The sequence below is a fragment of the Conger conger genome, chromosome 3 (genome assembly GCF_963514075.1).
Source record: "Conger conger chromosome 3, fConCon1.1, whole genome shotgun sequence".
In the NCBI taxonomy this organism is placed as follows: domain Eukaryota; kingdom Metazoa; phylum Chordata; class Actinopteri; order Anguilliformes; family Congridae; genus Conger; species Conger conger.
Window position 1 is genome coordinate 23,389,780 of NC_083762.1, and position 25,808 is coordinate 23,415,587.

The 25,808-nt window shown below is 43.6% G+C and overlaps 1 protein-coding gene across 2 annotated transcripts; it reads left to right on the top strand.

Annotated features, from left to right (window-relative positions):
• Positions 1 to 623: 623 nt before the first annotated feature.
• frmpd3 (FERM and PDZ domain containing 3) lies at positions 624 to 25,712 on the top strand. 2 transcript variants are annotated; one of them, XM_061234624.1, is made up of 13 exons: positions 624 to 680; positions 1,828 to 1,873; positions 2,350 to 2,454; positions 7,197 to 7,304; positions 12,718 to 12,849; positions 13,273 to 13,392; positions 13,628 to 13,764; positions 14,256 to 14,382; positions 16,399 to 16,488; positions 16,902 to 17,081; positions 17,426 to 17,561; positions 18,424 to 19,296; positions 20,249 to 25,712. In XM_061234624.1, exons 4-13 carry the CDS (start codon positions 7,200 to 7,202, stop codon positions 23,071 to 23,073), a joined length of 4,725 nt encoding a protein of 1,574 aa, XP_061090608.1. In that variant the 5' UTR covers positions 624 to 680; positions 1,828 to 1,873; positions 2,350 to 2,454; positions 7,197 to 7,199; the 3' UTR covers positions 23,074 to 25,712. The 2 variants fall into 2 exon arrangements, with proteins under 2 accessions (XP_061090608.1, XP_061090609.1); XM_061234625.1 differs by having other exon boundaries at positions 658 to 685.
• The last annotated feature ends 96 nt before the right edge of the window (positions 25,713 to 25,808 follow it).

Below are 25,808 nucleotides of genomic sequence, written 5' to 3' on the forward strand. Positions count from 1 at the left end.
ATCTCTGTCACATGTCACTGCGACTGTTTGGGTATTGTGTGCAATCGTTGCGTGCGTGTGCGCGTGTTTGCGTGTGCATGTGCGTTTGTTTGATGAGCATCTGCTGTATGCTTGTGAGTACATGTGTACAAGTGGGTATGAGTGTGTGGAGTTGTGTGCGTGTTATGTGCGTGAGAGTTAGCTGCTAGCCTATCTGTATGGCAGTACCTGTGTATCTGTGTACACAGTGTGTCCTTCAGCTCTTTCTCTCTCATGCTCCAGCTTTGTGCACTTTTGTGACTGTATTAGCATGTGTGTGTGTGTGTGTGTGTGTGTTCATGAATGTACTATGTGCGTGTGGGTTTGTGTGTCTGTGTGTGTCCATGCATGTATGTGTGCGCATGTTTGTACACGTGTGTATGTCCATGCATGCATACGTATGTGTGTGCGCTTGTGTGTGTCCATGCATGCATGTGTGTGCGTGTTTGTATGTATGTGTCTGCGTTTGTGTGTGTCCGCGCATGCATGGGTGTGTGTGTGTGTTTGTGCACGTGTGTCTCCAGCCTATCTTACCCTGCGGCTCTCCATGTTTGTGTGTCCCAGACGGACCCTCCGAGGGCAAGCTTCTCCCAGGAGACCAGATTCTGGCCATTAACGAGGAGCCTGTTGGCGACGTGTCCAGAGAGAGAGTCATAGACCTTGTAAGGTAACATCCTTTATTGTGACCAGGAAGGGGGGAGGGGTATGAGTGGCTTAGAACAGAATGACTCAGCAAAATGAAATGAAACTTTGGACTCAGATGACGAAGAGAGGGGGAAAATGCTTTTTTGAAAAATAGCTCAGCTTAATGTAATCATTTATATTCGATCTGAAAACCATTTCAGTGCATCAGTAGTTTCCTGTTTTCCCTAGCAATGTAGAACTATCTCCTATTCTACAAACTGTTCCCATTCAGAATCTTACAGGACCGAGACAGCCCTCTCTATCACTGAGTGAATGACTATGGCACAGGTGCTGCGGGCTACAGGGCCTTGTTGCTATGAAGTAAATAATGTGATTTTCCTGAAAGACCTTGAGAGAGGAAGATGGATCGGAACCAGCCAGGCACTGCCCCACCATTGGGGATTTAATGTGCTCCGGCAAGCTTTTGAAATAATGCATTGCTACGTGATTCAGGGACACGATGCTTTGAACATTGGCCACCATTGCACTTATCATGACTCTCTCTCTCTCTCTCTCTTTCTCTCTCCATCCCGCTTTCTCACTGGCTTTCAGTCAAAAAATTATGAATACTTCTAAATTGATATCATTTGACATCTAGTTTCTAGATTATGCCATATGAGAGCAGGACAATATCATATCATGGGTATCTTGTACATGGTACTTACAATGCTACATTGCATTATTTTATATACAGTAGTACAAAGTGATGTAAGGTCATTGATTCTTTCTCTATCTCACCCCTCCCCAAACTTCCATGGGAATTGCCAAGGCAATTCAAATAAATGTTTTACCTCCCTCAGAAACACCGGAACATAAAGCTATTTCTGTTCTGGTGTTTAAATAAAAGTTTCTATCTATTTGCCTCAGCCGCACAGATCATATTGTGGTTATACTGGGGTTTGAATCACCAACCTTCTGGGTCCCAGGCCAGCAACTTAGCCACTATAGGCTGCCCCAACACACAGGTGTGAAATATTAAAACTTCTGGATTCAGGAACCATAATTCTCACTTTCCTGACACGACATAAATATGACCACTGTAATAGTAAGCAATAGCAATAATAATAATAAAAATAATAATCATAGTAATCATAATCTTAATAATCCATCTATGTCTCCCTCCAGGAGCTGCAAGGAATCCATTGTTCTGACTGTTGTCCAGCCCCAACAGGTTGGTGATGTAATATGATGTGACAAGACGTACATTCTAAGGACATCTCATCTTACATAACTGGCATAAGAGGTCTGGGTCAGCCTCTTGAATCAGATCGATGAGATGTTTTTACCCATCTGTTTGGGGAAACAAAATGACGCTGATGCACTTGGGTGTTCATAAAATTATTTTATTTCTCTTCTCCCTACAGAAACACAGAACCTTGTGGACTAGAGCACTTAATGAGACTTTAATGCAAGCGGTTCAAATAACATTATCATTCAGGCTAAATTATATTACGCCAAATGCAATAAAGCTGGCAGCAGAGAAATGATTTAATTGAACCTTTGCTTAAATGTTCATGAATTGGCTTGATCTGTTTCGTTTGTGATGCAATTCTTGGCTTCAAATTTCTGTGTATGTGGAGAATATTGCACTGAATATGTACTAAACTCTCCCTCTCTTCTGTTTTTCTCCCTTTTTCTGTATCCTAGTCACCCAAATCTGCCTTTATTAGTGCAGCAAAGAAAGCTCGTCTACGGACCAACCCCCCGAAAGTGCGCTTTTCTGAACAAGTGTCCATCAGCGACCCAGACACCGTATGTTTCACTGCCTTCAATTCACACATACGCACACATACATGGTAGAAATTAAAGGAACAAAATTCCACACAAACTCATAAATTTGCCGACCCATGCTTTTTCCTTCAAAGTAAACTTGAATGGCAGCACAATTAAGTGCATTTTGATGCATTTTGGCAAATATATTAATCTATAAACACAGGAATGTTTCACCTGCTCCCTGATACCCGCAAGTGGTCCACACCCACTCAAGTTCTCATTATCCTATCAAAAATTGACTAATTGTATCGAACCAGAAAGTGCTGGGGAATCCAACCCAGTTGTGTAATTTGCAGGAGGAATGAAAGAGGAATGAAAGACAAATTATTTTAAAAGTTCATTCGTTTTGTAGTCGCATGGGTGTGGGATATTTTTACTTGCAGCGTCAATAAAAATGGTTGTCTGGAGCCCTGTGATGGATGCATTTTTGAGTGCACATTCCACTTCAAAAAGCTGTAAAATCCTAAATTAAGTGCATTTTCAAATTGAAATTTAAGAAATGTTGAGGATATTCCCTCAAAACAGCCTTGGCAGAAGAACATGCCCCAGGCTGCTGACTCACATAAAAAGAAGATGGTCGCAGATGAGTCCACAGATGGCAAAGACATTTATGTTTTGCACAATTTATTTGTTTTGCACAAAAAAATCTATTTGGACATTTGGTGAGCAATTGGCCAAAAGTTTTCATGAGAGTAATCAGAAAAACTTTCAAGACTTTCAGGAAGTTTCACTGCACAATACTTCAAGGAACACTTTTGAGCAAGGTCCAGGCTTGACCATAGAAATAAACAACATTGTGGCCAGATTTCAGGATTTGATGAGTACTGTTTTTCTATAATAAATAAACCAAACAATACTAATAAATCAGTTGAAGCAGTTTCCTTTGAGTAGCCTATATCCATTTTATCTGTTTTAGCCCTTTTTTAAGTCTACACCTTTAAGTCTACACTCTGCAATCTATTTCAGTAATGATTAGTCTTATTAAAAGAGCCACACGCATATTTTTTGTGTGTTTTTGAGATTTTCATATCGTCCTTGAGCTTTTGACTTGTGTTCCATACTGATTAAACTAAAAAGAATACTTTTGGTCGAAGTATGCATATTTTAGGGTCTAATTGCTATTTATCCAAGATATTCATAAAACGATTTTCCACCTGACATGACATATATTTCAGCATAATTATTGGATGACGTTGCTAAATATAAAACTTTTAGCCTGCCTAATCTGCCTCCTTGAGACTGAGCCAAAAGCCTTTCGACACCTTTTGAGAACCCGGATAATCTTCTAAATTAGTTAGTTAGTTGTTAGTTCATTATTTACCAGTTATTTTGCTGCTCAATCCCTCTCCCTCCCCTTCAATATTGTATTCTCATTGCTTCATATACCTCCCTTTCTAGCTTGTGTTGTTGTACAGAAGGAATCTGCAGGACTGTGATGTTGCTGCAGTTTAGTCTTTGAAGTCCAGCTGGTTGTCCAGGACCATCCCCAGCCATTGGTTCAGTACTGATTGTTCCAGAGCTTTGGACTGCAAAGGCAGTAGTGATACAGGTTGATAGTTCCTAACATCACAGCCATCTTAAAGTCGGGAGGAACATAATCACTGGCGAAGGAGCTGTTGATAATGGAAGACAGATAAGGAACAAACTCACCAGATATACACTGGAGAACAGCTGATGGGATAGAGTCAAGTGGAAAGGGGCTTGGGTGAAGGTTTGTGATGAGTTGAAGCATGTCTGTGGAAGATGTACAAGAAAAAAGTTCAATTTGCTTATCGGCAGCTACATAAATCAAGCTAGCATATGTATCATGTATTCACATCGTCCATCCTCTCAGGAGCCTGCTCTACTGGTGCAGCAGCAGCACTGATAAGAGCATTTGTCAGGAGCTCAAAATAATATGGTCTAATAGAGCCTTCTGGCTCCTGCTCAAAATCTAAATCTCACAGTGAGAGGGAATTAGGCTCTGAGGGCGTGGTTAGGTACTTTTAAAAAAACCTACATCACCGCTAACATTTAGTGGACGCTTTAGATACTGAAACCAGGAAGAGAATACTGAGGTGTGTGGGCTTCACAATTTTTGTGTGGACAATGTAATTGTATTTTTGTCAACTTTGCATGTCTTTGTGCATAGATCCACACACAGAGGTTTGTCTGTGGATCTATGCACTGAGAGCAGCACGTGACAGTGTAGGAACATTGCTGTCAGTCATTGCCTGTGCATAATTAGTGCTAACTGATGCAGATTACTGGGGAGACGCAATATGATAACTGAATGATAAGAAGGCTCTCTTGTTGAGGGACTGAATTGCAGGTGAGAAAACCGCCAGTTTTAAGTGTAGAGAATAAAGAGAGCACTGGTGTATGTTTGTGATCATTGTCTTGCTATTGGATGAAGCACTGTCCAATGAGCTTGGAGGTATTTGGCTAACTAGTGGTAATCTTGCAGTGTAGCCTTTGTAGATTTCTTTGTGAAATCTTTTGTGGAGAGTAGTCACTGACACATCCACACCTGCCTCCTGAATAGTGTTTCTGATCTGTCAGAAAGGTGTTTGGTGGTATTCTTGATTATTCTTGGCCTACCAGTCCCTTTGTGTTTACTGAGCTCACCAGTACTCTCTTTTTTCTTAATTATGCTCTAAACTGATTATTGGCCTGTCTGTTTTTTGCTTATTTCTCAGCCTCATAATGGCTTCCTTAACGTTCACTGGCTCTGGTCCTCATGTTGACAAATGGCAATTACAGACTGCATAGGCAATCAAACACAGAGAATCAAGACTAGATACTGAAAGCTATGTTATACTTGCACTAAGGAAGTGACTGAACACCGCTGACTAATCGGAAAATCTGTCCCTAATGTCATGATTCCCTGAAATCGGGGACTATGTGTACAAAGTGCCGTAATTCCAATACAAATACACCCAATATATATAAATACTCTCACAATAAAGTGCAGAGTCAAAGCAACAGAAATTGTGTCACTATCAAAATACTTGGACTGCACTGTATGTATGTGCAGAACATGCAGTACAGAGGTTGTGTGTCTTCTCTCCAAAGCATTGAACAATGTGAATGGCTACTTTCACATACATCATATGTCTGAAGCAATACTCGCAGATCCTCTGGTCGATGGCGTGCCTGCAGTCTGCCTGCCCAAGATGTACATGAAGTATAATTCTCAAACACAATGACCTTGCTTGCAATTATGGATGCAATTAAGGATGTTGCAGTGCAGTGATTTTTTTTTTTTTGTAAAATCAAAAAACATCAGTGCCAACCAGGGGCTGTTAGCCAGGACTGGTGTGTACGTATATACAGATGTCGCCAATCAGGCTCCAGGGAATGCATCAGACCACTGATTTATCTGTTTAATGTCCTTTAATGTTTGGTAATTTGGCCTTTTTTTTACAGTGCACATAACAATCCATATGCCCCTATCCAAGGCCCAGATGCGTTGTATGGATCTGTGATATGCAGAGCCATTCAAAAATCTCCCTTTCATTTTATGAAGTACATATGCCGCAGTCTTCCGCTATTCCTGTGTGACTCTGACACACTGGTCTATTATGCTAAACGTTGCTATTAATGCTCCCTGTTCTCTGAGCCAGAGGCCAGTAGTGAAATAAGTGCTGATCAGGCAGTATGCTGTAGCCTCCAGTACCTGATTGTCTGTTACCATGCTGAGGCAGCCAGCCAGCCAGCCCCCACCCCCCAGCCCCCCACACCAAATTTTGCTTGGTTGTTTCAGTCCACTGGAGCTCGAGCCACAACACAGAAAGTGTGATCCACTTTTTATGGCAAATTATTTACATTATCATAAAATCCATTCGCATTTCTTGCCTCTTTGTCCCCTGCCCCCCACTCTCTGCCTGCAAAAGGCCCATACTCGGTTAACAGAGGATAGGCAGGTCAGGACTTGCTCTGGTCTGTGAAATGGATCACCTAAGTGAGACTGTGCTCCGATTGCCTAATGCAATCCCAAGGGAGGCCACAGTATTGATTTTGTGATTTTGCATTTCTCTCCCCACCCTCCCACCCCCTAGCCCATTGCTTCATCGTTGCTCCAGTCAGGCTTCAGAAGAGAACATTCCAGACACAAAGCAGCTGACCTCTGCTTCTCCCTTCTTAGTGCAATAAGGATGTAAACCAGACAAGACAGGTCTCTTCCACTCTGGGTTAACGGTCTACTTAGATTATATTTTGTGAGCTGAAGAGAGAGAAAAGAAAATTGAGTCTGTGACAGGCATTTTTAATGAGCAACTCTATTTCTGCAATGCTGTACTTGATGCAAACTCTATCACAGCTCCTGAATGGGCTTGTGCCATGTGAATATAAAATTGGCAAATCCCACCAATGTCGCGTTAGTCTCCTCTTTCTTTGTCTCGGATTCAGTCACAGTGCCGTCTGGTGAGCTGGAACAAAATTCACCCTTTAACCACTTCCCAATGAAAAATACTGCCCTGTCTCCACGTTCTGTGCTTCTCCAATAATAGACATGATTACCTTCTTTATTCTCAGACTACTTTTTGATTTTATATAAGTTAGATTTGAGCCACTTTCTTGAATATTTTATTAAGTTGAGTTTTCTAATCAGCTATAGATATTCTCCAATTTCCTCTTTTTGCACGCTGCTTTAACACTCCTATTATTTTGCTATAGGTAGAATATTACACTGAGTACCTACTGAACTAGGGGGTGTCTTTCTGTATTTCTCTTTCCCTCAGACAATGCTGAAAGACGATTCTTTGCTGCTTATCCCTAATGTTCTGAAGGTGTTCCTGGAGAATGGACAGATCAAGTCCTTCACATTTGACAGCCGTACAACGGTCAGGGTAAGTGAATGTGTTTTGTACATCGTGCATGAAGGTTCTGACCACAGTAATGGTCAGTTGACCAGTTCAGTTTCACATTTTAATATACGGTTTTGACTCTATATTAACCCGTTAATTTTCCTGAATTACCTGAAAAATTAACAATTTCTTTTTGTATGTGTATATACTGCTGTCTAAATTGATTGAATTAGGCCATGCCATTTTATGCTATTGATTAGATTAGGCCATGAAGATTATTGCAGACAATTTACATCTTGAAGGTATTCAGGGCATCAGTTATCTTCAGCTCTCAATCTTGAGTGAAATAAACCTCTTCTTGGGGTGGAATATATACAGGAAAGATTAAATGTTAAGAGTGAAAATGCACTGGAAAGTTAAACACAAATCAGGTGAAAACACACATACAAGTTGTGTTTCACCAGAAAAACAAATCTGGGTGAAAAAGTGGCCAGTGGGCACCTGTGGTCAAAGTGCATGTTTTGTTGAATCTCTAAGTAAAGAAGATAACACAATCTCTGCAGGGAACATACTGTATTTCTGTGCATACGCATGCTTCCTTTTTATTTTCTGAGCTTAACGGATTGAAACAAATAAAACAATAAATGTTTTGGCAACCCGTCAGTGAGTGCTTAGTAACACATCCTTTGGCAGAAATCACAGACTCCAAACTTTTCTTGTAGCCAGCTAGTCTTTCTATTCTTAGACAATTCCCGCAGAACCCTTCCAGTTAAGATGTGTTCAGTCTTCCTGCATGCTCTGCTACTACTCTACAGGGCCTCTGCAGTGATATGTGGAGTTTGCTTTGCATACCTGACCAGTCTCAAAGCAGTTTGATCAGAGATTTCAAGCCTTCAAGGTCTTACTTTGATTTGAACAATTCCCCTTAACTTAAACATGTTTCTGACAGTAGAAATTCCAAGCTGAAAGTGTTCGGGTATCTTCTTATAGCCTTCTTCTGCCTTGCAGCCAATTATTCTGTAAAATCAAGGTTCTGAAAATAAATGTTCCAATCACCTGGATTTGCTAATTAGCACAATTATTCAATCAGGAGCGAAAACTAATTACTGAAATCAGCTGGCTGAGTTCACAGTGGAAGAAACATATGCCGGGACTTCAAGTCCTCGGTCAGCTGCATGGAGGGACCCATGGTTGTTCAGAGTAAGCACAACGGCACGAGTGAATGAGAATTTGAAGGGTATTTTTTTAACTCTGGGCCCCATTTCATATGCTACATCGCTAACTTGGTTAGCCTGATTAGACTGTTGATGTTTCGGGATAAAGTCAGGATGTTTGGTTTCATAAAGGGATTTCACAATTTAGACAGGCTTGTTGCTGGGAGAACAGTATCTTAAGCACAAACCTGCAAAACCCAGTTTAAGATTAAGTTAAGAGGATAACATGTACATAGCCTATATCAGGGGTCAGCAACCCTGGTCCTGGAGAGCCGCAGGGTGTGCTGGTTTTTGTTTTCGCCTTAATACCAGCAACTGATTCAGACCCAAGAAACCAGGTGAGGCGAGTTAACTGTGTAATCCACTGCGAGTTAACTGTGTAATCCAGGGGTCGGGTTGAAATCATACTCAGACAGCAGAAATGAGCTTAGCTTTTGTAAGCAAGGTTCTTATTGATGTAAGAAGAGCATTTATTTTCTCAGAACATCAAGACCTTAAGACTATCTTTATGAGCACTCCAATGTAATCATGAGGGAATCATTTACCTCCAGCAATTAACGGTGAAGCGAACTGTATTTAGCTCTCACAAAGGTAAAATTTTACTTGCTCTTGACGATGCTGAAAATAGAATCTTTTTTATTTTATTTGTCCACTCGTTTCATACATAAATGCAACGTACCGTGCATAATCAACAAATTAATATTTCCATAGTTCCCAAATGTCCTGTGAGTTTAACCACGAGTCCATTATGGTGCACAAGTTATATTATACTTTTATTTACTTGCTTTTTCGATAATGCCACCCCGCTGAAAGAAATAATTATATTATTTTTCATCTCCCGAGCGCATGTGAAATGCGTTCGCATTTCTGCACCACAGGTGCACGCAACTTCAAGGTTTCAATGAGTGAAGAATACTTAAATATATTAAGTATAATAAATAAATATAATGTATTGTGCCTCCAGGGCCTTGTGGCAGGTTTTGAGAAGTGTGCAGTTTCCCATCCTCTGAGGGCATGGAAGACCCTTCCATGTGTGCAGAGAAACAATGAGAAATTTGTGCTGGTCAACTCGAAGAAGGATTTTGCTTTGTACTGGTCAAATCGAAGAGGGTTTTCGCTTTGTACTGGTCAACTCCAAGAGGGGTTTCGCTTTGTACTGGTCAATTCCAAGAGGGGTTTCGCTTTGTACTGGTCAACTCTAAGAGGGGTTTTGCTTTGTACTGGTCAACTCCAAGAGGGGTTTCGCTTTCGTTTCCCCCTCTTGGAGTTGACCAGTACAAAGAAATGGCCTTGTCCAAAGTGCCAGGCCAGTTCTCTTCTTGCTTTGTGGGCCGTGTCCCCACTCTGTCACATTGATAGGTTTACACTGATCCCATAGCTCGCTGTCGGTGCGGAGATGCTCAGCACTGCGGCAGATTTCACCAGTTCGACAGCTGTTAGCAGATCCATGTCTTTGGACTGCAACAGTCTGTTAGGTTGTTCAAGAAGCAACAAAATCCTGTTCGTCAGAAGTGCAATAAACCTGAAACTAGGCTTTGAAATTGCATGCTGAAATCCCACTGCTTCCACCCTCACATCTGTGTTTTTTCAACCTGATTCAGGTGGGATATGTCCTTGTGTGATTTGAGTACAACCTGCACAGTAGCTAAGTGACCGATCCAGCGTTGGTCAAGCAGACGTTTTAATGATTCTATAATGAATGAACAGTTTGCATGACAATATTTGCATCCCCTGCATCTGCTGTGGCTATTGTCAAAAGGCGCTCTTTTATTTCATAATTTCCATCAATAAACCGAATAGGGTCCCTGGTTTCATCTGCTTTAATAGAAGAAAATTAATCCCTTATTTCCCTGACAATATGCTCACTAAGATGCTCACTAATGCTATGAGTTTTGGATGTCGTGGCATGTGTAGGTTGCTTTGTGGGGAATGGTTTGTATTCTTTTGTTCAACTTTGGGTCTTTTTGCAAGGTATATTCAAACAGTGATAGGAGCAACCCACTTCCTGATTCTGTCATGTTTTCGAATGAGTCATGTTCACCCCTGAAAGGGAATTGAATAGTAGCCAAAAATGCTATCATATCGATGATCGATTCCACATAATAACGGTTCTGAGTCAACTGATCTGTGTGCACGAGTGTAATTATTTCCTGACTGGTTGCCTCACGCATCTGTCTCTCTTTCCAAAGCGTTTCACGTGAGATATGTACGGTGGCGCGACATGGCTCAGGCAGTAAGAGCAGTCGTCTGGCAGTCGGAGGGTTGCTGGTTCGATCCCCCGCCCGGGCTGTGTCGAAGTGTCCCTGAGCAAGACACCTAACCCCCAAATGCTCCTGACGAGCTGGTCAGCGCCTTGCATGGCAGCCAATCGCCGTCGGTGTGTGAGTGCGTGTATGAATGGGTGAATGAGAAGCATCAATTGTACAGCGCTTTGGATAAAGGCGCTATATAAATGCCAACCATTTACTATATAAATGCCAACCATATGTCCTTTTGAGGTGGTGTATCTGTGCAATCCTTTATTTGTTTCTATTGCGTGCTTCCAGTCAGGAAACCCTTTGACAGCAAATGCTAAATCGCCTATTTTTTATTTAAAGAAAATAGTTTTGCAACACATGGTTTCACTACTGCTATGCTATTGTATGTAAAGCCAATATCTAAAAATACAAGAAACTGGAAATAATCATAACTTCATTCTCAGGACCTAAAATGGCATTACAGTGTATAATAGTAGGCAGGCAACAGAATCTACTCTAGCATTGCTGTTAGGTTGGCAGTAATGGTGTTACGGATGCAGTGTTGGGTCGTTTTCCTTCTAAATAAAGTGCATCTGGCTATCCCAGGTTTTCATCTGGATGAGCTACATCAATGTTCCACTCAGGCAAGAAACACTTTCTGTATTTCACAAATATTATGTAAAATGAAACAAGTCGCAACTACATCAGCATTAGCTTAAAGTCAATGTCATTCCTCTTTAGCTACAATGCCACTTAGTTCTTAGTGACTTAGTTCTTCTGAAAGTTGATTAATGATTATGCTTGGTGAATCATTTCATTAACCATTGTCTCAGTGGGTACGCTGCATTGGCAATAATATGTCAATCATCTTTGATTTCTGTAAAGAAAGAGAAGAGTTGCAATAATGCAGAGTCAAAGTCAGAAATGGTATGAGTATTTGCAATTACTACAAAATACTGTTTGTAGCTAGGTAACGTTGGCGAGTCGACTAGCAGGCTGTTTCCTTCCGTGTTAAGGTTAAGAACAATAACGACTTACCTTTCTTGGAAAAAGGTATCATCTCAGTCCCCTGCATCAAGGAAAATGACCAAATTTGCTAGAACTCTGGCATCATGGGCCATCTCCAAAGCAAGCCCACTGCGTGAGGCGTGCTGCAGCTACCTGGCCATCACCATGCATGTTTGCCAGATGCTATAAGGTCAACATTGATGCTCCATGTGCTGTGGGGGCTGCAATCCTGCCGGCCTGATCTCTTGACTTCTGAAGGCGTGTGCTGCTTCCTCATGACCTTCCAGTAGTTTAGACTGCCTCTGGCGGTCTGAAAGAATGAAACAGAACGCAAGATACAGATGTAACCATGATTCTATGAATTCTGGATGGCTTGGGTTAGAAGATTCTATTGGAGCAGAAGGCGGGGCAACCTGGGCTTCTGTGGGGCACGTTCCGCAGCCCAGGTCACCCCACATCACACGTGACTTTGTTAGTATAAGTTATTGCACTGCATGGCGCGAGATGGAATATATCCAGTAGTTTAGACTGCCACCGCATTTTACTAGACCATAGGGTGGTCAGTTGCCCATGTAATAATTGGGGATGATTGAGGTTGAAGAGAATGTCTCTTGACGTGTTCAGTGAAGTCGGGGTTTTGTCTTATTTCGTTCAATTGTGTTTTATTTATGTATCAAGGATAAGCACAAGTAATACAATTTAATGAATGTCACGTCATACGCTGTTTGGCCGCAGGCTAATATTCATTGGCTGTAATGCAATTGGACAGAAACATAGTTTTTCTCACCAAAAGACACAAGACAGTAAACTGACTGTAAAGTCTTCACACAATAAAAGAGCATTCAGGCATTGACAATTATTCTGATATCTGAGGTATAGCTGCAGCATCTCCTTAAGGAGAGTTCTCAGCAAGGAGGATCAAGGAGAATGAAGGTGTTGCAGATGAAGAAAGATTTAATAAAACACATCTCTGCCCCTCCGCCCCCTCTCTCCCAGGATGTGATCTCCTCACTGCAGGATCGGCTGTCCTTACGCTACATTGAGCATTTTGCTCTTGTTCTGGAGTCTGGCGGGCTAGATCAAAACCACCGGCTGCACCTGCTGCAGGAGAACCAGCCTCTGTCACATGTAAGTTCACTCCCTAGCATCAAGGTAGTCACGCATGGATCATGCCTTCAGGGATAGAGATCCTCATGACTAGAATTTGTTATAAGGAATTTTAATCATATCATTCTTATAGAAGGATTCACCGGTCACACTTTACATGCAAGTATGGACTAGAGTCTCCAACCTATAAGCCAAGGCATGCTTTATGAAGGATAGCGCAGCATGAATCATGGTAAACTCACAAATGTGTGCACAATGAGATCGATACTGTGGCCAAAATGAACTTACATACACTCAGGCACTGTTTGTTCTGAGGTTTTTGTTTTGTGTGATGTGTATAGCATGGGAGCTACAGTATGAGGTGAGGTCTGGCTCCTCTTAGAGGAGTGCAAGAGAAGTATGATTTTGAGGGTCTGACCCTGGATACCCCCACCCCTCCCCCAGGTGGTGCAGAGGACCTACTTCCAGGGGATGAAGTGTCTATTCCGCATCTGTTTCTTCCCTAAGGACCCAGCTGACCTGCTCAGGAGGGATCCTGCAGCATTTGAGTACCTCTACATACAGGTGTTGTCTCCCTAACCCCCCTCATAAAATGTGCATGTGAAGGATCTGAGTCACACATCCATCCATGGATATTTTCTTTCATAAATAGAGAACAATTTCCAGAAGTTACAGATTTGGTTGTCTTCATTCCTCATGGCAGTTTTTAGTTTTAGTTTTGTTCTTTTCTGAAGAAAAAAATGTGTCAGATATAATGTGATTGGCTGAGGGGTGTGACTGCCTTTCCTTTGCTCCACAGAGCCGCAATGATGTCATCAAGGAGCGCTTTGGCATGGACTGGAAGAACGATGTCACGCTGAAGCTGGCTGCTCTCCACATCTTTATCACTGTGTCGGCTGCCAGGCCCAACCAGAAGATCTCCCTCAAGCATGTGGAGTGAGTGTCGCTGCCCTCTCTGTTCACCAGAACTGCTGTTCATCACTACTGATGAACATGATGGCTAAAATGCACATAAGAGTATCTCTGATGCCCTCCTTTAGCTGTTGTCTGTATGTTCCAACAGAGAAATTACTGACACATGTAAACTCATTTGAGAGAAAGGATTATGTGGTGAACATTTTTAAAAGCCTCATAATTTTGAAGTTTAAAGCTTGTTGCTTGTAAAAACAGTTCATGCAAGTACATTATATAACCATTATTCACAACTATTTCTCTGTGGTAGAACTGTTTTTATGACAGATGCAAATGTGCAAAATTTATATTAGAACTTGTTGCCATTGACAACCATTCCCATTAGAATGAGAAGTGTCTGGCTGGGCTTGCAAACATCTGACTGGATAGCTGTGCATAGGGATTCGCTGACTGTATTATACTTGAAAACTAGAACTCTTGCTCTCTCTCTCTCTGTCTCTCTCTTGCTCTCTCAGGAAGGAGTGGGGCCTGGAGCCCTTCCTTCCCCTCACCCTGCTGCCCATGGTGAAGGAGAAAAATGTCTGTAAAACTCTCTCCCAGCTGCTAAAAACCTACCAACATCCCCCACCTGCGGGCAGCAAGGTATGGTCCAGACAGACAATAGATAGTCATAAACTGAGATATCAAAACTGTTCTATATTTGTATATACAGAACAAGCTGTTCTTGCCACTGAACAGTCTTATCATTGGAGCAAACCCTGAAGTCCTGAACAATGTCTGTACAAATCCCAGTTTCTTCAACTGACACTCTGACTCTAAACTGAGTAACTCATTCAGAGGCAACTGCAGTGACTATTGCTTCTTTGTGAAAGCAGAGGCCTGTTACACCAGTTGCTAATTGATTTTCTTAAATTGTACGGCTGATACAGAATAGAGCTTTGTGTAACTGTTGTGCCACTTGGATGCATATCATTCATTCTTTTTATGCGTGCAGTATAACATACTACATAATTTAGAGAATATGCATAGGTTCTCATTTAAAGACATAGTTCAACTTTTTGGGAATTTTAATTTTAGTTATCTTACCCGTAGACGATGAGATTGATGCTAATTCATTCCTGTCTGTCCAGTTTTCTATTTTTACTCATTGTAAACACACAAGAAGCAAATGTAAATTATATTGCTTTTGGAGACCCTGGAAGGTGTATTTCTGTCACTAATTAGCAAAGCTCATGTGGATTCTGTCTGCAGCCATTCATACTGGTAGATATCCCAACTCGTTGGGCTATCTGTTTTACAATGGTAACTGCAATATACTGTATATATAAGTAAAACCTGCAGCAATAATGTGTCTTGTATTGCAATAGAGTTCTCATTAGGAATTTAAAACATTTGTAAACTGACTCAATGGCAAAAGAATTAGCTATGTAGCACACCTATCAAAATGTATTTGAGAGCTTTCACCAAAACATAACCTCAAATATTTTTCAATACCTGCTGCATGGATTGTATTCATAATATAGCACAATAATGATGTACATTATTACACACCAAGGTAGTTGATGAAGGTAATTTGAATGAAGAATTTTCCTAGATGAGTATGTGACCGTCAGGTTACATTTTTGTATATTGCAAAAATAACCTTTATGTATGATACAAATGTTTCCTTTTAGACAGATGGAGAGCCATGCTATCCATCCTTTGGCACATTCAGTGCATCACTTTATCTTGATTTGTATCTGTTTTTTAATTGTTAACATGAAATATAATGACAATCCAGTAACCATTTATGATATGCATTTTTCCTTATAGAAATGAATTGCATGTTTTTAGTGTCATTCCTCAGCATTATCAAAAAACAGGCTTGTCACTGTGGCCAACAAACGTAGTGGTTATATAGTTAAAGGTGCAATAGGTAAGATTATTGTGTTAAAACATTGTTACAAGACAATTGTAAATCCCTTCCTATCATTGGAAAAGGCTCACTGACATGTTGACTCACCGTGTTTATAGTCCTTAAATTCGGGTTTCAAAATATACTATTGACGTACCGACACTGGCCTAAAACATTGTACAGCTGGACAATAATTAAAGCTCATTGGTTGAAAATTGGTTCTAATTTCCACAGCCAATGGTGTTTCAACGTCAGCACGTTCACAGAGAAAGGGGAGGGATAAACAGTGTTGCAGTTTGAGGGTGTTTGTTGCTGCAATTCCTCTCTTGACCGTAAGGAGTCAGAAATTACTTCTTGTACCATTAAGCAGCAGGACTGCATTGATAAGATTGCTACATAAGTGGGTAAATACTGACACACTGAGTTAGATTGGTGACATTGCAATAACATGTCCTCTCTCTCTCTTACAATAACACATTTTTGTGGAAATTAAACAGAATAATATAATCTAAGTATTATAAATGCTATAATATAGGTTTACTTAATCATTGGGCAGGTAAAATGTATCAACTGGATTTAATACATATCCTGCATTAATATTTTAAAGATATAAAAAATAAATAATTCAGTTTAATGTTTCCCATAATATCTCTCAAAGGGAACTTTTATGACAATATCAGTATTGAGGTAAGGGATGACAGGCAATCATTACAAACTCAACATGCTAATCTCTTTCTCTCTCTCTCTTTTTTTTTTCTTTCTAGGTACCTCCTCTGCAGGGGAAGTTACAGTACATGCGTGCATTGAATGAACTGCCACCTTTTGGGGGTCTACTCTTCCACACTGTGGGTCTGGTAATGGTTCTATTTTTTAACTCTTGAGAAGGGGGCCTTACACATTTCTTGGTCATCTTGGAATGAAATGTACAACTCACACAAAATTCTGATCACCAAACCTGCAGTGTAAAGATATTGCTGGAATGGGCCTAGAAACTCTAGAAAACACTGTTTTTATAGCAATTTCTGGCAATATTTGGGTTCAAGGCATAGAGGACAAGGGAAGTTGCCTAGGGCAGCATCTGTCGGGGTTGGTCACCAAATACCAAATCCAACCCATTCCCATAGTATCCAGCATCTCATATTTTAGCCAAGTGTAGATCGAGACATTTTACAGCTTATGTGTCCTTTATTTTTGCCATTCACTGCATGTCCACACATCTTCCCTCCTCATCTATCCAGCATGTGCATTTGTTCTTCTCTCTCACCAGGACGAGAAGCAGTCAGCCACCTCCCTGCTGGTCGGGCCGCGGCACGGCATAAGCCACGTCATAGACCTGAAGAACAACCTCACTACCGTGCTTGCAGAGTTCAGTCGGATTGCCAAGATCCAGCTGTTCCGAGAGAACCAGGGTGTGGCCCGGGTAGAGCTGGTCATCCTGGATGCCAAGGTGGTATTCAATGTGAAACCAAATGTCCGCTAGGCTAGCCTAGGAATAAGAATGACTCTCTTTTCAATGTAGCCATTTTGCAGCAGAACACTCACCACAAATCAGCTGAGGTGAATAGGGAGAAAACAGATGTGTTAACATATGTTTTCCTGTTGCCAAAAAAAGGGTTGTGATCTCAAATTGTTTGGTTGCTGTAAGCTAAATTTAACCGGTTTTACTGTCTTACCACAATTAAATAGTTATGTATATTTTGAGCTTGGATGAAGGTGCTGTTTTGGCTCATCAAAACCTCATAATTTTATATCTAAATACAAACTGACCTTTGCCATTACCTCCCTTCTCAGCCACTAGTCCTGTTGATGGAGTGGCCAGATGCCACCAATTTTGCCAGTCTCATATCTGGCTATTACAAACTGTTCGTAGACCCCAAGAAGACCATTTACTGCCGGACACCTGGTCAGTCTCACATGATCAAGGCAGGTAAGTTATTGGCCATCTCCTTGATTTCTAGTGCTGGATACAGACAGGATATGTATCACCAATGCATTGTACACATACTGATTTTGAATAGTTTGTTTTCGTTCTAGGTCTATTATGTTTATTTATATTTATCATATGAATAGTTACAGTGCACAATTTTCATAATGATACTCAAACAATAAATAAAAATAACCATCCATTAACATTTGCCTATATTGTCATGTCACTGAAGAGAAATACTTCAGACCCAATTTCTTTAGCTTTCGGTCTCTCAGTCAAATGTCATTCATTAAAGACCACTTTATGTGGAATGCCAGTCATCATGTCACAGCCACATGTGTGTAGGGACCCGCTGGACTGTCATCTGCTTCTCAATGTGCGACTGGACCCGCTCCATTGAGTCATGTTAACAGTCACCCCTGGGGAGTTTCATTTGTGGTTCTCTGGCTGAGCCCCCTTCCCTCTCATCTCCATCTCAGCACAATTTGACCCACTCCAGGGAAAAGTGGCCCAGTTCATCTGTTGGTCTTCATCTTCCTGACTAACATCCCGGAGTTATTCTTTCCATGCCATTTTTATCTGTGATGAGAAAACCTGTCACTGTCAGACACATGATGGACATCCCATTCCTTTTTGTGATCACATGGCCAAAGTCAGCACATACCTGTTTGGGAGGCCTTATTCCAGGCAGCACCTCCGCTTTGATGGGATCCATCTCCAGCCTCGAGGCATCCACCTCCATCCCACACGGCTGAGCTGAACATCCATCCCAGAAAACCCACCATCAGACTCTGCCATAGTCTTTCCATCTGGACACACACTCTCTCTACCTTTCAACTGTTGTGATAACTCCTGTCTTTAGATTACAGAAGCACCCACGTCGCCCCATGGCCCACACCCTCAACGTCCAGCAGCAGCCGGCGCTCAGAGGAGAGAGAGGGCCCCCCCAGGGACCCATCCCGGGGGCCAACCGCCCCGCTAGAGCCCCAGCACTTGGGCCTCTGTCACATACACCTGAAGGAGCAGCAGCAGCTGCAGGAACTCCAGGCACAGGGTGATGCTGAGGCCGAAGTGGACATAAATGAGAACCTTGTCTCTGGGGATATAGGCCGGCCACGCACCAAATCCGACCCCACGCTTAAGAGCTCTGAGTCTATTGCAGGGCTAGAGGGGCACAGTCAAGACAGCCCTGTGTTCCGAGGGCGGGCCTACACTCTAGAGCCTTCTCAGCGGCGTACTCGCTTCTTTTGCGACTCCTGCAAGGCCAAGCTGAAGGCAGCGGCCAAGGGGGTGGTGGCGGTGAACGGAGGAGGCGGGCCTCAGCAGCTTGCTCTGCGCCGTTGCTCCAATGCCTGCGCCGCCCGTGACGGGGGTGCTGTGGACCTCACATCCCTCCCACTCCCAGGCAGTGAGGAGGACGAGGAGATAGAAGAGAAGAATGAGAAGCTGAGGCCGCCCCCTCCTGCTATCGCTGCTCCGCCACCTGGATTCAGGGACAACAGTTCCGATGAGGAGGACCCCAAGAGGGCACAGAAAGCCCAGGCCGGGGCCACAGCAGGAGGAGGTGGGCGGGAGGAGGTGCCCATCACGCTGATTGACAGCGTGGCCACGCGGACAGTTCGGGATCACGCGCAAGAGTTGGACGATGCCCTGGTGTCCACCCTGCAGGCGTTGGAGGCCCTGGCAGCATCTGAGGATTACCCCCAACATCACCAGCAGCCCCCACAGACTGCAGGTGGACACACTGACCAAACGATCAAAGGCCCTACTGTAGAACCAGGGGCCAGGATAGCACTCTTAGGCAACCCTCTTATAGTACCAAAGGCATCTGTTTTTGCACCAAGGGTTCTTGCAACCATTTGTTACTTAGCTTATGTTTACATCAGGGTTTCAGGTATCCATGAAAATCAGTTGGATGCCACTTCATTTTAGCATGAGTCCTAATCTATCTTCTTTCCAAAGTGAAAAGTAAATGTAATGGCTTTTTTCATGAAAGACTGATTCATTGAGCAGCCAGTGTAGTGGCATGTTTTTTTTAATTACCAGAGCAAACAATTAGAGAGAACAAGTTCTGTTGACCAGTGTTGGGGAAATATTTCTCTATCCTCCAAACCCAGGCTGACCCTTTAGCTTAATGATCAAAATGGTACTGCAAATGTTAAAAGGTTGAACGATGTTTTTGCCTAGCCTGTGTTTTAACTAAAATGTAAAAAAAAATTATTTACATGCAACTGTTTAAATGCATCAGCTAAATCAACTACAACCATACAACTATTAGGGTAGCCCTCCATTTTGTGAATGCAAAAAAAGCAGAATGCTGATAATAATGTTCCGCACAATTCCTTGCATTCCGTACCTTTTACTCCCCTGCTTGTCACTGCAAATGATAATTGAGTTCTCAGGTAACCGACCAGGTTAAAGGTAAATAATTGTGTAATGTTAATAATAATGCTGAGGAACAGGGACTGTTTTGACAGAATGTAGTTGAAACCCATGTAGCTCTTTGTCACGGCAGCTCCCTCTATATATCTTTCCGGTGGTTTCAAACATTTTCTGTGGTTACTACAAAGCTTATGTTCATCTAATGTCCAGTAGCAAGAATACTGTAACCTATTAGTCATTGTGACTCATGTACTATAAGGCAGCTATAGTCATTGAGTGACTGTGACCTATGTTCTTCCCTGCAGGGCTAATTGTGCTGGCGGCCATAACCCCAGAGTCCTCCTTGGACTCTGGACATGAGACCAACTCTTCTGAGCTGACTGATGTCTCTGAGATGGTCTCAGCCATGAAGCAAAACCAGACATACCTGCTGGCTCACCACATCAACAAGGAGCGCTTCTTCAGCCGCCGTGACTTTCCCCTTACAATCCCTGCCTGCACCACCCAAACTCTAAGCAGTGGTGCCCTGTCCCTGGGCCAACTGCGTGCCACCTGCCCCCCCAAACCTGTCATACTCAGCAAGACCGTGCCACTGATAGTCAGCCCCAGCCAGGAGACTCCGAGCCCCAGCCTCACAGTGGAGCAGAGCCAGACACAAGCTCCAGTTCAGAGTGACTTGAGCACAGTGGAGACCAAGTCAGAGCCTCCCCCTGGGGGTATGGCTGACCCCTCCCCTCAGGCTGCTAAGGAACTGAAAGTAGCCGATCAAGGGGAGATGTGCCAGGTTGGCAAAGACAAGACGATGCTTGGACCCAAAGAGGGCCAGTTGAGCATCAATCCTCCTGTGGATGTGAAGGGCAAAGTCTCCAGTGCTACTAGCCCTGAAACTACCAACAAAGCCTTACCAATACTCATGCCTGTGGACAAAGCTGTTTCTGCAAAAATTTGCCCGACAAATATGTGCCAAGATGCCGAGACTGCCTCCAGTAAGACCAGCAAGCCTTCAACCTCCAACAACAAGGGTCCCTTACCAGTGGATGACCTGTTCTGCACGTGCCCAGTACGGCCTGGACCCAAGCCTTCCCTGAGGCTGAAGGACCCACAGGCCCAGAAGGTGGTTGTGTTCCACTCCTCCTCCCCAACAGATGATGAGCGTCTCCGTGCCAAAGCAAAGGGTTTGCAGCTGTCCAGCAGCAAAGAGGGTGGGACACAGGGACCAGAGCCCAGCCTGCCAAAGCAAAGCCTCCTGGTCCCACCAAGGTTCTCTCCACGCCCTGAAAAGACAGAGCGCAAAGACATGCCAGATGTAAAGACAGAGGTAAAAGCTAACAATGACACACAGAAAGCACCCAAGGTCCTGCCCATGTTGGTAGAAACCACTCTGACCACGAGCTACGCAGACAAGGCTGCGACAATCCCTGCCATAGAGCATAAGAAACAGGGTGGTGGTAGTGCTGGCAACAGCAGGGGTCACAAGCAGCAGCGTACTGCTCCCTTCCTTAGCTTCCGTAACTTACTTTCCGCAACTTTCCCAGCCCGGCTGCGCCGTGAGACAGACGAACGACAGGCTCAGCTACAGAAGGTGCGGCAGTATGAGCTGGAGTTCCTAGAAGAGCTGCTTAAACCTAAGGCGGCCCAGGCTGAGTTTCTGCCCCCGGGACCCTCCCCGGTGCCCGGGGGCACCCCCTGCTCCTGCCAGCTGCGCTCCAGCCCTGTACAGAAAGTTCCTGGTGTCTCCCGTGAGCAGCGGCGCAGTTGTGACTGCAAGAGGCTGTGCCGGGGGATCCGGCTGCCTGACACGCCAGTGGGATCCGCTGCCGAGCGCAGAGGGAGAGAGAGGGCAGTCTCAAAGACCCCTCCAGCTGTGACTAAGGTGTCACATTTACCTGAAGGACCCAGGAGACCTCATACCTTGGAGATCAAGACTACCAGAATCCGCTCCTCCAGCCTGGAGTCCCGGGAGCCTCGTGGGGAAGCGGCATCCTGCCTGCCCACCTGTACCTCCCGCCCTGAATGCTTGGGTGCTCCCCAGTACAAGAAACTCCAGAGGCGGTACAGCATTGGGGAGGCTGAGGGAAATGAGAATGCACCCCTCTATGCTGAGGTTAAGCCCAAATCCAAGAGTCTGGAAAAGGAAATGGAGCGAGTGAGGGCAACAGGCCTGAGGCTTCCCACCCCTGTGGAGCCATGCTATAGCAGCATCAGGGATGGGAAGAGGAAGGGTGTGTTCTCCATCCAGGGCGATGAGATCCCTCGGGAGGGGCGAACTGGAGCAGGGGAGGTGCTGCTGGGGCTGCCAAGTGAGGATAATGATGACCGGGAAAAGTGCTGCTCCTTCTGCTTCTGTTACCGTAAGTGTGAGGCGGCCGACGAGAGCAGCGAGAAGGATGAGCTATCCTACTCCATTCCTCTGCAGGTCCTGCCTGGCATGCAGCTGGATGCCCACTCCATGCCCGTGGTCAGCAAGACCCTGCAGGTCCTCAATGCGGAGGACTGCAGCGGGGAGGAGGAGGTAGAGCTGGAAGAGGAGGAGGAAGAGGAGGAGCCACAGAGCCAGGAGATTGACCTACGGGCCAGCAGCAGCCTAGAGGGCAGCCTGGCACGTGTGCAGGCTCTCCAGGGTAAAACCTTCTCCCTGCCCGATGGCTTTCTCAGCGCCCAGCTTGATGCTAATGAGCTGCTGGCCATTCTGCGTCAGTGTGCCAGTGGCGGACCCCACACAGAGGGCGAGCCCCAGCTGCATTCGGCACGGCTAGCTGAGTACAAGCAGGAGCTAGCGATTCGCTTCAAGGAGTTTCGGGCATCGTGCCGGCGAGTGGCCGGGGTGGAGAAGAGCCCCACACGAATGCTGAACGCCGTCACCGCCAGCTTCCAGGTGCTGTGCGGCCTGACACAGACCTTCATCCAGTTGGTGCGTGGGGTGCGTTCCGAGGCCCAGCGCCTGCAGCTTCTGCGCAAGGTTGAAGAGGTGGCCATCAACTACACACTCCTCCTACGCGCCGCCGAAGAGTCCATGGGCCACTCCAGCAGCTTACCTGCCAAGAATTCTGGTCTCCCGTCTGGGCCTCCTCTTACTACCATGACTGCAGGCTCCCTCAACCGCCCCATCAAGACCCTGATCACCAAGTGAGGCTTGTGCTTCTCTCATCCATGGGGGGTCTCAAAGAACATGAGCACCTATACCCCACATGACACACACATACATAAACACATGTGCACACACGCAAACACACACACACATACACACACACTTCTTGCTCCATTCTGTGACACATCCAGTGAGGCTGACATGACAGTCTGGAGTGAACTGGGTGCACTCCCCACCCTGGGATTCACCATACTGACTTACTGTTTACATTCATTTCCCATAACAGTACTTGCTACGATATCTTGGGACGGTACTGGGAAGCAAGTGCTCCTTGACATGTGTTTACAGAGGCAGCATCAGCACAGGCATTGCACCACTGGTCCTACAGCATTAGCAGAACCCCTCTTAAACCACCACATCTGTGCAGGGGTGAGAACTGGACTGGGACCTAGGACCTAGAGAGATGCACACATGCAGATAAGACGTACAAACATACTCAGACAGGCAATATAGGCAGGGCTATAAGTGAGACCTATGGCTTAATGCTACAGGGTGGAGTATTGTCTTTGTCAAACTGATTAAGTGTTTGTTTTGTTTTGTTTTTACTTTGCAAAGGATAAACTTTTTTGTGTCAAAAATAATATTTATCATAAATTATTATTATGACTATGATCATGACAATTAGGATAACATATCCAACATCCAGTGAGCACTGAGAAAAAAATTCCTCAACAAAAATATCAAGTAGCGGATTCTGTAAAAATTAGTTTGTGCAAAAGCATTGGTTGGGTTCGATCATATGTTTGTTTGTACATTTCTTTGATCATTGTGACATGATACAGAGTGCTTCACTGGATATCTGGACAATCTTTAAGTGTCTTAAGTGCATCTTCAATGCGTACAGTATATTCACACTGTTGGACTTTGTGTCACTGAAAAATTTTAAATGGCCACATGTTTGGACTGCATTATTTGTGAGGCACAGATGCACATGCACACACATGTGGAGTGGAGACACAGGTAAGGCACACCTGCTCAGGGCAGTCAATGTAGCAGAAATCCAAACTCATGGCTCATCTATGTCAGTAGAGACTGATTGCTCTTCTTTGAGGGAGTGCAGCCTCAACTTGCTGGGTCTAGCCCGGCACTTTCCTCATGATCTGAACACTGCTTTTCACAAGGCACTGAAGAGGCTTAAAGACACATGCCCAAAACTAACTGGGCACCTCGATTAATGCAACAATATCTGCCTCATTATGGAGGAAACGGATTCCGCAGGTGAGTAAGCTTGGAATTTGTGCAGCTTCCATGTTGTCCCCATATGTAACAACCGGATTCTGTTCTCAGCACACATCATGCTCAGTGTCTCTGCTTTTTTTTCAGCACAGCTTAGAGAATTAGTGGCTCACTATTTTTTACATTTGACAAGGAGAACAAGGGGGCTAAATAGCCCTCCATGTGGCGCCCTTTGTTTTTTAAATGATTTTATATCACAGAAAATAGCTTCTAATTCTACAGTACACACTTTCCTTTCAAATTAATCTCACTCTTTGCCACGCCCCCCCCCCCCACCCCCCCACCCCCCGCAGAAAAAAAAACAAAACAAAAAAAACCTGACGCTGCTGTTTTTTTTAAGTACTGTTTATCCGTTGTGCATCCTTGGAAATTGAAGAAACACACATAAAAGTAGTTTTTTATGTATTTTAATAAAGCAAACACCTGTTTGTTGTCTGAACACTTTTTTTCTGTCTCTTCCTGTACCCTCTGTTGACAAACCGAACTCACATAAAGGTTTACAAAGTCCTGAAGCCCATGTTGTTTGCAGTTTCATTCAGATTCTGCTTACTTGATCCCTAGTCTGCTTGCTGTCATGGGTGAGATTCATATGTGCCATATGTTCTTCATATCACTCTGTCTTACACGTTGCCATATTTCCACCTTTGTCTTCCTGGATTTGCACAGTAGAGATAACATGGTTTCTTCTGCTCGTGAGTCATACTTCTCTATGTATTTTGGAGATGGTTTAGGCTGGACAGCCCTGTTTCACTAGAATGGCGGTTGGGCATACAAACATACGAGCCCCTCACTGCTTCTCATCTCTATGATGGTGTATGATTATGTAATCAACTTGTAAATAGTGTAAATTAAATAGGATATTTGTGAGGAGGCAGATACTTTTAAAATATTCAATATTGGCAGTGTAAAGATTTATCATAAATGCTTCACTGTTTTTGTAAAACAAAAAGAATCGTAACATGACTGTACCTTATTTATAGTAGTAATGTATCATAGAAATGAATAGTGGAAAGCTATATTTTAAAGAATATACATAACTATAAAGCATGGGCCATGTTTATTTTTATAAAATATTTCCATTTTGATCCTACTTTTCTCCCACAAATTTTATGAAAAGTGTTTTTCAGGTTTTTTTTATCACAAGTTGAATATTTAGTTGTGACATGCATTGTTTGGTTGCATTCCCAAAATGTTACTATGTCCCTCTGTTCCATACTCTTGTGGATTTTCTTTTGTAATTTATTGCCTCATTTATTTATTAACTTATTTATTTGATTATTTTTGTCAAATATCTTGTCTTCAATGTGGTCCTCTGTCTGTGTATAACGTGGTTCATGTTTTAATAGCAATAAAGTGTATTCATGTTAATACATTCAACTTAAAAAGTGTGTGTGTGCATGTGTCGGTGTGTGAGAGAGATAGAAAGAGATAGAAAATAGTGATGCGCTGCTCCTACAGGTATCTACAGTATATGCTTTTGA

Bases quoted from the DNA above. Each gene is read 5' to 3' on its own strand.
- frmpd3 (XM_061234624.1), top strand. From the start codon at position 7,200: ATGCTGAAAGACGATTCTTTGCTGCTTATCCCTAATGTTCTGAAGGTG. The intron at 12,850-13,272 runs GTAAGTTCACTC...CCCCTCCCCCAG, and splicing joins AGAACCAGCCTCTGTCACAT to GTGGTGCAGAGGACCTACTT. The intron at 19,297-20,248 runs GTGGACACACTG...TCTTCCCTGCAG, and splicing joins GCAGCCCCCACAGACTGCAG to GGCTAATTGTGCTGGCGGCC.